The sequence below is a fragment of the Nestor notabilis genome, unplaced genomic scaffold (genome assembly GCF_000696875.1).
Source record: "Nestor notabilis isolate BGI_N333 unplaced genomic scaffold, ASM69687v1 scaffold20276, whole genome shotgun sequence".
Lineage (NCBI taxonomy): Eukaryota > Metazoa > Chordata > Aves > Psittaciformes > Psittacidae > Nestor > Nestor notabilis.
In genome coordinates, this window is record NW_009932649.1 from 2263 (window position 1) to 13034 (window position 10772).

A 10772-nucleotide genomic window follows, 5' to 3' on the forward strand; every position below is an offset into this window, starting at 1 on the left:
ACCTGGTGCTCGCTGCTCTGTTCCATATACCAGCTGGAGGGCCCTTGCTGATAAAAGCATTAGCATCTAGTATTGTTGGCATTGTTTTCAATCTGTAAAAATTTGTGGGAGTGTCAAATGAGTTGGGTGTCTCCTCCCCCTCCCACTTCCTGAAGCAGTTTACTGTTTGGACTTCTCTGAACAATGGAAGGGTTAGTGGCTTTGTGTGGGATCAGCATCTTGTTTCACACACCTGCTGGTCTCTGAACACATTCCTGTTGTATTAACGAAGACTTGAATTGAGAGATTCATAGATCTGTGGTGTTCAGACACAGGATACTAAGAGCTATGTTACTATTCTTAGTTTGTAAATTGTCCTTTTGATACCATCTTGTTTTCTTTTGTAGGTATAAATAAAAACACTGTTGTCAATAAATTGTGAACTTTGTCTTTATTTTTGGAGTGTAAAGCCATCTTTGCCCCACTTCCTCCCAGTTCTTAAAGTCAAATTCAAGGAGTTGGAAACACCTGTTGGTAACCCACTGGATTTTAATTGCCATGGTCCCCATTTGTACAACACAAGGAACTGTCAGTGTGAGTGAGCGAGGAGAATGTTTGAATACTTGGAGAATCAGAACATTCATGGTATTCAAAGCAGGTACGTTTAGCCTGAATGTTACAGGACCTGAGCAGAATGAGGGTCAGGCAGTTAGCTTTCAGGAGGATGTTAGTCCACACAGAGTTAAAGTAACAGCTTGTAGCATCTGCTATGTCAGCTATGCCACGTGTGACATGCACCAGTGGCCTTTGTATATGTTATCAGACTTAATAGCACCATGTTCCCTTTTCCATAGGTGCTCAGTAAAGGACTGAAGGACTAAAGGTAGCAACAATTCCCTTCTGCTCCATGTGCTGCCTGAGGGTGAAGGTAGGGGTGTGTTTTGGAGATAGGTGCTGGGAAGAGCAGGGAGAGAATAATTTGCACTACTTCAGTGTTGGCCAGCATGACTTATTAGCACCAAATTCAAGTAAGAAGAAATTAAAAATTGAGAAAAGTCTTATATGGATGAAAAGCATATTAGCTCTTCAGGCTTTGTTGTCTTCCTGGCACTGGCTTGAAACTCAGCTGAGCCATCCAGATGGTCAGAAAGAGCCAGGAAAGGAAAGCTGTGATCTTGACAGCTTCATCTGCAGGTTTTCTTGCGTTGTTCGTGGAAGTGTCTTCAAACAGGCATGGGAAGACTTAACTTCTTTCCCTTTAGGACTATGGAAAGAGAAAGAGAAGGTAATGAAGGAACTTGGGGAAATTCAACTGATTGTTTCAATAGTATTTTTTTAACTTGCTATTTAGAGTGTTAGATAGTTGGCTGACAGGTTGAAAACAGCGATGAGATTATGGGTCTCGAATTAACCTTCTTGGGACCCCTCCATGTGCTGCTGCAGGCCAGGAGGATTTGGGTAGCACAGCTTTCCTCAGTCATGATTTCGCTAACAGCTGCAGAGAATCCAATTCATTGTGGAAGGAGCATCTAAGAGAATTTAGCAAGAAGGGTAAAAGTAGGGAATCCTTAGAACGGGAGAATTCGTGATCCGTGCTAGAAGGCACACTACAAATTTGCTTCCAAGGGGGAAATTCACAACCTATTTATGCTAAAGAAAAAGCTTTCCTTTTCCATGGTTACTCCTTCTCATGTCTCTTAATTTCCTGATATTTTTCTTAATGATGAGTATGGAGTCTACTGTTCTATCCCCAGTGCTTCCCCCTCCTTTTAATGGAGAATAGGTCTGAATAAATGGTCTGTGGCTGGACCCCTCCCTGAGCTTGCCCCTCCCTGAGCTGGGAATTGTGATGGGAGGGAGGCCTTTTGTAAATACCAGGGCCTGTAGGCCTGGGTGAGATGTATGCAGAAGTGGCTGTCTTGGGCTGCATGGTGGTCAGCGACACAGAGTCCAGCTGTTGGTGTCGTCGTGGTGTACCCCAGGGCTGGGCACTAGGGCCAATACTGCTCAAGGGCTTCTTTGGGTGCCAGAGGGAAGGGCAGAGTATGCCTGCAGTGATCTGCTGGTGGTGCCTAACAGCAGGAAGTAGCAGCTGGGGCTGCCCAGCTGGAAAGCAGCTTGGCAGAAAAGCCCTGGGTGTGCTGGTGGACACCAAGTTGAACACAAGCCACCAATGGAGTAAAGAATGCAAACAGCCTCCCAAGCTGCATCCCTGGCAGGTCAAGGGAAGTGATCCTTCCTCTGTCCTCAGCCATGGTAAGGCCAGACCTGGAGTAACAGGTCCAACTCTGGCTTCCCAGAACAAGAGATACAGGCATACTGGAACAAGTCCAGAAAGACCACGAGGGTGGTTAAGGGACTAGAGCATCCAATGCAAGAGTGCAGGCTGAGATTGCTCAGACTGAAGAAGGCTGAGGGGGATCTTACCTGTGTGAATAAATGTCTGATGGGAGGAGTAAAGGAGATCCAGACTTTGCTTAGTGGTACCCATTGACAAGGCAAATGGCAATAGGACCTTGAACGACCTGCTGGGAGCAGCAGGGTGGATGAGATGATCCCCCCCATTGCTCCCAACCTCAGCCGTTGTATGAAATACAAGCTTTTGGGAGCTGAAATCTTTCTCGGAATATCTTTCAGATCTTTGTGTTAGACAGAAAGGAGCTCATTCAGTTTTGAAAACAAGATAAAGACAAGTTACATTCTATAAAAATCCTTTAGCAATGCTTTGGTATAGGCTGTGAAGTCTTTTTAAATACACTTATATAACACACCTTTGCTTTTTTTTGCAGCATCACTGCCCTTTTGTCTGAGCTCTTCAGTACTAGAAATGTTTTGAAAAGATGGGGGTTTTTTTTTGCAAGAGTGTAAGAGAGATGCAACCTGCTATAATATTGGTGGTTTTCATAAATGACTGCAAAGCATTTGCGTATCTTCAGACACCTTTTCTCTCCCATGATCCAGAACATTTGTGTAAAAGGAAAAAAAAACACCAAGCCAATTCTCTTCCTGCTGTGATATCCCAGGGACAAATGTTTCTTTTTCTACCTCCTATATCATCTAAATTTTGCAGCTCTGTCACTAGCAATGTGAGACTGAAAGCCAGCAGTTGTTTTTTTCCCCCCTTTTTATTCCACCACCCTCATCTACAAAGGATATGGATTTCTCATAAAATATAGAAGCACACGGGACATGTGAATTGAATGAAGCTAAAATGGGTATTAGTTTAAGGATAAAAAAACCCAAACTGATGTGGAGCACCTTGATGATGCTTTTACAAAGTACTTTTTTGGCTACAAAAATGTTTTAATGACAGAAGGAAGTCTTAATGTGCCAAGGCTGGCCACCTGCTCAGTGCTCCTGTCACCTCTCTATCAGCAGGTATGTTGCATGAAGCTACCAAAGATCCATCCCTTGATGGCTGTCACTACTGCTTTTAGCAGACTAGTTCGGGAATGTGAAAAAGGAAGAAAATATTTGTTCCCTCAGCTAGATTTCGTCAAATTCCATCCTCCTCAACAGAAAAGTGGTTTAAAGCATCAGCAAACTATAGCATGTTCCACCAGCCTGACAGATGCCCTGACTGCCCTTTTAGCTCTGGTACGTAGCCATTTACCAAAGCATGGTGCTGAAGTTGAAGGGGCATCTGATTTTGGGAAACAGAGTAAGAGGTCTTCTCTGTGCAGATGCCTGTCTTCCTACAGAATCAGTTCTAGAGAATGTTATGTCTTTTCCATCAAAAGAAAAAGCAGGCTTAATAATATCTCCATATGTCTGCAGTTGCTTTCTCAGGTACATTGTCTGCCTACAGCTATTTTTTGTTCACCCTCAAAGGTTTTCTTGCCTGATTCATAATCTCAAAATGAACGTAGAATTCAATATACCTCAATTGTGAGTTTCCCAAGGTGGGGTTAAACCAGGCTTAGCTCTGATTTAATTTCTGCTTTGTTTCACAGCCATGTCTAGAGCCTTGTGAGCAGAGATGCCTATTTGCATTCAACAGATAATTTTTTTTTTAACTGGATTTTAGGTGGAGAATATGCATCACAAATACAGCAAAGAATAAAGTCACCTAAGGATTAATGCAAAGCAAGCTGCAGCTCCACTGTATGTTGCAAGAGTGCGAAGTGAACATTTCAGCTTAATACCAACCTATTTACCTACCTTTGGTAACGTAGAGATAGAAGAAGTCACAGTAGAAGATGGTTTGTACCACCCCAGAAACTACAGCGATCTGGTCGTAGAAACTCTCCGTGTAGTAGCGCCAGACCCAGTTGGCAATGTAGAGAGCACGGTAGAGGCCCAGGAAGAAAAGGTAGTGTGTTGTGATGGTCTCTGCTTCCCCTGTCTTGCTGATCATGAAGAGCTGAGGAAGGATAGCCACGGACTCCAGGTAGATGGAGAAGGTCCAGAGTATCTGCGAGGTGCACAATGAAGGCAGTGGAGAGACTTGATACTGGTTAATGTGCATTAAGACCCTACGCTTTTCATTTGGCAGAGCGATGATGTGTGAGCAGGATGAGTAGCGCTGCTGGAGTTGGGGGAAAATGAGCCTGCTGTGCTGAGACTGAGAGAAGACAGCGCTGAGCTGTGCTATAGACAGTGCAGTCCTCAAGGCATGCCAACTTTGCCTTTCCTGCCTGCTTTTGCTTTTAAAACTCTCAACTATTCAACATGCTGCTCACTCTGCTGCCTGGCATCAGGCTGCTGCTTCTCCTCCCCTTTCCTGCCTCAGGTTTTCCTTACCTCCAAGGGTGTGAAGCTGTGGTTCTCCAGAAATGACAAGCCGGTGACCGGGACCAGCAGGAACTCCAGGCGAAAGGAGTCGTTCTCGCTGTCAAACGTCTTCCGGAATTTCACATAGATCATGTACACGGTGACGTAGGCACATATCAGAAAAATGACCTGGGGAGTCAAGTGAAGGGAGATGGCACCACCTCACCTGCAATTGCACCTCCGTGCTTGAAGAGAGGATGGGTTTGACTTGCCCAAGTCAAGATCTGTTAACTGGGTTCTGGTTGCGCTGTGCCAGGGTGAGATAGTGGTGAATGCTTTTCCTGTGCTGGCTTGTGGATTGACATCTGCTGGAGATACTCCAGTGGCCAACTAAAGATTGCCCCACCATGAGGATCACACTTGTTTGAGCCCTCTAGGGCTATGTGTAAGGAGGTTTTGCTTGGTGGCAGCCGTCTGTTAATGCTGGGTTCATGGTGTCTTGGTCTGGTTTTGGTGGCACTAGGTGTGGTGGGCTCAGATCGCTCACTGGCTGTGGTGAGGGGGTTTCTTGGTCAATGGAGGGATAGAGACACAGAAGGAAGTATCTTTATCCACCCTTCCTGGCTGAAAAACGGACCTAGAGACTGCGTACCCTCACCTCCCTGAGCAACCACAGTGAGCTGGGGGGAACCTGTGCTTCTGCACTGCCCTTCCCTTACCTTCATCACAGTGTTATAGACAGAGATGAAGGTTGTGAACAGGTCCAGGTAGCGGGTTGTGAAGACGAGGGCGAAAAGAATCTGACTCTTCCCAGAGATACCTGCATGGCATGGAGAAGAAGGGAAGATAAAGCAAATGAGAAGAAGGACCCTTAGGGTAGGCCTTCTTGGGAGGCGGTAGTATACGTGTGTGTTGCTTTGTGAGCCAGGTCTGGAGTGTTGGTGCTGCGGTAGCTCTAGACCCAACCTAGGACTGCTGGAGTCTTCCAAGTAACAGTGCAGCCTCCTGCTGATGCCCCTGTGCCCTGCCTCGGGTTGTAGGTAGAGGCACTTGGTGGGCCCATTCACTGCTTTGGCCAGTTCAGTCCTTGCTGTCATCAAAACACCTTTCTGTTCCCTCCCTTGCCCCCTTCACCTTGCCAGGGGTTGTGTTACGTGACATCTGCCACATGAGGGAAGAGCTGCGGGATCAGGGACCAGCACAGGGATGCTGGTGGAGTTTAGTCACTGCTGGCAGGGAGATAGAGCCAGATCCACCCATTTCCCTACCTGTGATAGTGGTGGCAATGCTGCAGCCCAGCCCCTATGTCTTTTGAGGAGGAAAACATCGACTCTGAGCAAAATCTAACTGTGGAAAGCTGCTGCCCTGATTTCCTAGCTCAGGGACGGGGCAGCTTCTGGTACCTGCCCACCCACTGGCAGTTCCTCCAACCTAAAGCAGTTTTGTCTCCAGGTTGTTGGGTTTGTTGAGCACTTTTTGTGCTCGTTTGCCAGCTCCCTCTGGCCTTGCTGCCCTCTCCTTTGCTTCACCACCCCAGGACCAACACCTGCCCGGGACTGTGTCTTGCCACATCACATCCTTCCAACACAGCCCTCTCCTCCTGGCAGGGAGAACTCCCAGAGGAAGAGGAGGAGAAGGATTACATCCCTTGAAGAGCCCACCAGGGAGGCTGCCAGTTCGTGTGGGCTATTGCTAGCCTTTTTGGCACTCATTTCACTTGCACTCTTCACCAAGCCGCCCTCCAAGAAGAGCCACCCTCCTTCCCTGCGGTGTGGAAGCACTCACCAGCGCAGGACTTGGACTTCAGGATCTTCATCAGGAGGATGATGATGGCCAACAAGTGGGAGACATCCCCCAGGATGCGGAAGATGTTCATGGTGCCAGGGGGGCTCCTCTGGGGTGAAGGGAGCAGGGCCCTTTCTGCAGGCAGGTAGCCTCAACCGAGGGAATGCTTTCCTCCAGCTCAGCTCTCCTTTCCCCCAAGTAAGGAGCTCTCTCTCCTGGCAGAGATAAGTTCAGCCTCCCCTGTGCCCTGGTTGCATGTGCCCTTCCCCTGCCAGGCCCTCAAGCTAGATGCCTCCGTTGCTTACTTTTTGCTTACTTCTTCCCCCAAGGTGGATTTTCTCTCTCCCCCTTCCAGGTCCTTCCTCACTCTGCTCCAGGCCAAAAGCCGGGGTTTGTCCCGTGGAGAGCCCTGGGCTGAGCTGGCCGAGCAGCCCTGAAGCCAGGCTGGGTGACGGTGACGTGGCTTCTGGCTGGACGGGGAGGAGAGGGAGGAGGCGGCGGAGGCGGGAATAACTGCGCTATTTTTCCTCTTTTCCCTTTTTTTCCCTTCCTCTTTTTTCCTTCCCCAACTTGTCTCAAGTTACACATGGAAGTGTTGTTACAACGGAAAAGGCAGAGGGAAACGGATCCCCGTTCTCTGGTCTTGAGGAATGCACCCTCATTGGAGGGCCAGCTTTCCAGGGACATTCATTATGGGTGCATTAACCTCTGTTCTGCTCCCTGCCACCAGCCTCCTGCCCTTTGCCCTTCCCAGCCCCATCCCACCTCCAGCACCTTCTCCATAGTGCTCCACCTTGTCTCCTGGAACAAACAAAAAAGTGGGGAGAGATCTGGATTACTGGGCCGCTGCAGCTGTATGTAACACCCCACTTCCACAGTGGATCATGGACAGCTATTCCCTCATGGCCCACCCCCACAGGCGCCACTGCCTTTGGATGTCCTGTCTGGAGCAGTGCAAATCCCAGAGCCCAGCCCTGGAGGAAAGAAATTATCCTCTCAAAGGCTGGTTTGGAGCAAACTTTGCTGAAAATATTAATCCTGGATTCCTGCAAGTGGATTACAAATGATGCAATACACGTGTTGAGGGGAAGAAGCACACGGGTGCTGCTGGGTTTGTAGATTTGACAAGAGAAGAGCTTAGTAGTGATGATTATGAAGTTTCAATATATTCAGAAACAGCCCTGGGTGACCAGCCTGACTGGGGTAAACCTTGTCCTCACAGCAGTGGTCACACAGGGAGGCCTCATGGCAGCAGCAGGGGAATCTCCGCATTGAGACAGGGCCATCAGATATTCATGATCTAATTGCTCCTATAAACGTGCTTTAGTACAACCAAATGGATGGTTTAATTTGTCACCTCGTTCCCAAGCAACTCACATCTGGCTGTGGGTCTAATTTGGTTGTATGCCCTTGCCTGTTTGTGCCCCTGCCTCCCTCTTTGTCCCCAGTGTCACCCATGGCCATCTCCTCTGCATCTCCCTCTGTCCTTATGGGCTCGCTTGGAGTAAAATCCCTAATGATTAAAGTGTAAAAATATTATTCCCGGTTCTTACCGAGAGGACTAACAAGTCTATTAGCATCACCAGATTCCTTTCTGAATGCATTTGCATATATTTCCTCCCTGCCCATTAGGCTGGCTGCTGTGTTTTCCCTCTCTGCCGCTCCAGCACCTGCCACACTGGGCTTTTCCAGCCACGCTCCCAGGCTGGGCTGGAAAACACCCGCTCAGTCCCAGGAAACTGGGGAGGACCTTGTCAAGGGACTGAGGTAGAGGTTGGTGCAGTAGGAGAGGAGCAGGTTAGACCAAAGGAGAGCATCAGCAAAGGGACATCAGGGTAGGGGCTGGCTGAAATTGGGTCTCCAGCCATGGGAGCGGAACTATGCAGGGTTTCAGCAGGGCTCTGCAAGGCCATGTGGGTGCTGGCAAAAGCCAAGCCCCAGCCCTGGTGGCCCAACAGGTCCCTGGTGGTGCAGGTCCTTTCCCAGGTGGGCAGAAATTGGTTTGAGCAGTGGAACAGGCATGGGAGGCTTCAGGAGAATGAAGAGATGTAGAGTTCTCTCTTCTGACAGATTCTCTGCCAGGCTCCTTGGGTGCAATGTCTGAGACCTCCCCATCAACCTCCTGACCCTCTTCACAGCTTCTTTTCCCACTCAGGGGATGAAGCTTCCTGTGGATGGGTAGCACTGTTGTGGGTGGCAAAGGTTTATTCTCTTCATCTTGTGCCTTCCCAAGAAGAGCTGATGGGCTCCAAGCCAGGGTGTTATCTCCTGCTGTACCGCCAGGAACCACCAGCTGAGGTGACCACCAGAGGGACTGCATGGGAGCAGCCGAACTGAGCTCGCCCAGCTTGGGCAGTGTGGTGGGGTTAGGGTCTCCCATGGGACATCCCTGTGTGGCACTCAGGAGGAAGGTGGGAAAGCTGCTGGGAGGGCGAGGGGCACCCAGGCTCTTAGAGGAGGGAAAAACTGGCACATGATGTGGGAGCAAGTAAAAATAAACCTTCCCTCCTCCCTCCCTGCCACAACACGAAGCGCCTTGCACCGGGTGTCTCCCTGCCTCCCGAAATAATGCCGGGTGCTGCCACTGCTCCGCACCGTGATGCTCTCTCCATGCCTCCTGTTTCCATGGCGACCATAAGGAATATCGCCAGGGTGACAGGGAGGCGAGCGAGCTGGGATTTGGCATTAAAAATGAGAATTTGGGGTTCTTTGGTTTCTTTTTTTCCCTTTGGTTCTATTTTTGGGTTTCCCTCTCTGCCTTTGCTGATCTAGGAGGCGCCTTCTGCTGCAGAGCCCCTGGGACAGGTGGCAGCAGATCCATTGAGCACATTTATCCCCACCTCTGCCTGTCCTGCGAGGCCATGGCATGAGAAGAGGTGCAAAGGGGGTTTCCTTCTCCCTAAAGTATTAGTTTCCCGCCACCAGGAAGGTTCCCACACTTTTGCTATGGAGGTGCTTGGCCAGGAGCCCCCCTCCATTTCCGCTGCAGGCTGTGGCTCAGGCTGCATCCAGACCCCCCAGGAGGGCAGACAGCCCCTGGGATTCATCCCAGTGTGGTCCCAGAGAAAGAAATGATTCAGGACTCACAGAGGGGCTGGGGAAGATGGCGGGGTTGAGCACCATGGGTCACCTCTGTCTCTCAACACCTCTGCAGTGTGACCAGGATAGGCTGGCTGGGCAGTCCTGGACAGGGTACAGGGATGGGACAATTGGAGGAGGATGGCAAAGGCAGCCTGGCAGGTGCCCAAGCAGGGGCTGCTGGCATGGGGGTTGCTCTTGTCTTCCTCCCCAGGGAGGAGAGGGGTCACACAGTGCTTGCCCACTTTCCCAGGAGCTCCTGCTCCCCTCTATCCACCTGTCCCTCCCTCCCTCCCTCCTTCCCTCCCTCCATCTATCCGTCCATCCATCCATCCATCCATCCACCTCTCCATTCCTTCTTCTCCACCCAGCCCTTCATCTCTCTTTCCGTCCTTTCCTCCATCCTTCCACCTTTCCATCCCTCCATTCTTCTGCCTCCCTCATCCCCACAGCAGCATCGGGAAAGGTTGGCGGAGTGGGGCTATTTTTGGGAGCGTCTCCCTGGCAACGGCTGCCACCACCGTCTGTGGTGGCTTTTCCATAGGTGCTAAAATATTCCACGCTTCTTATTAAAGACGGTGCCAAAAAAAATTGTGAGTGTGCTCCACTCCGCTGCTGGGGCCGGCGGGCCTGGGGTGACCAAGGCACTGCACCCCGGGAGCGCCAGGACCGTGAGGGTCTGGAGGCATCCTCGATGCAACGTCCCCATGTCCCTTCTTGATGGTCCTGGCTGCAGTGGCTGCCTCTTGGCACAAGGTACAACTATTCATCCCTCTGATACTCAAGTGGAGGAAAACATGGTGAAGTCTTGGGGGAAGACGGAGATGAGGAGCAAAAGGCAGAGAGGGTGAAACACAACCTGAAGCTGAGGTGGGTACAGGGGTACATGGGCGCCTGGTGGCTTCGCCCACCCTGGGAAGGAGCAAGGTGTCTCAGCAGCATTTTTCGTCCCTTTACCACACAGAGGAGAAAGACTTGTTGTGTTGCCAGAGAGCTGGTATGCCTTGCCATGGGGCACCTTTGCAGCTCCCAGCCAGCAGCTCATGGGAAGCAGCCCCACATGCCCTGGAGGCAGGATGTTTGGGAAGCCAAGGCCCCCCATGAACCTGGACAAGGTCCCCATGGGGGTGGCTACAGAGGGGATAGAGGGAGGGGGCTGGCCCCGCTCTATCTAGGCATTATGGCTCCCCCAGATGCCCCCACTTCGCAAATGGGGG

General features: G+C 50.3%; 1 protein-coding gene across 1 annotated transcript; it reads right to left on the reverse strand.

Annotated features, from left to right (window-relative positions):
* Positions 1 to 1202: 1202 nt before the first annotated feature.
* Positions 1203 to 6574, reverse strand: KDELR3 (KDEL (Lys-Asp-Glu-Leu) endoplasmic reticulum protein retention receptor 3). The gene is made up of 5 exons (XM_010016515.1): positions 6478 to 6574; positions 5412 to 5512; positions 4723 to 4881; positions 4141 to 4393; positions 1203 to 1243 (listed from the first exon to the last, which is right to left on the reverse strand). The coding sequence occupies exons 1-5, from the start codon at positions 6566 to 6568 to the stop codon at positions 1203 to 1205; spliced, it is 645 nt and encodes a 214-aa protein (XP_010014817.1). The 5' UTR covers positions 6569 to 6574.
* Positions 6575 to 10772: the final 4198 nt, after the last annotated feature.

Bases quoted from the DNA above. Each gene is read 5' to 3' on its own strand.
- KDELR3 (XM_010016515.1), bottom strand. From the start codon at position 6,568: ATGAACATCTTCCGCATCCTGGGGGATGTCTCCCACTTGTTGGCCATC. The intron at 4,882-5,411 runs GTAAGGGAAGGG...TTGACTCCCCAG, and splicing joins TCTATAACACTGTGATGAAG to GTCATTTTTCTGATATGTGC. The intron at 1,244-4,140 runs GTAGGTAAATAG...CTCTTTCCATAG, and splicing joins CTATCTCTACGTTACCAAAG to TCCTAAAGGGAAAGAAGTTA.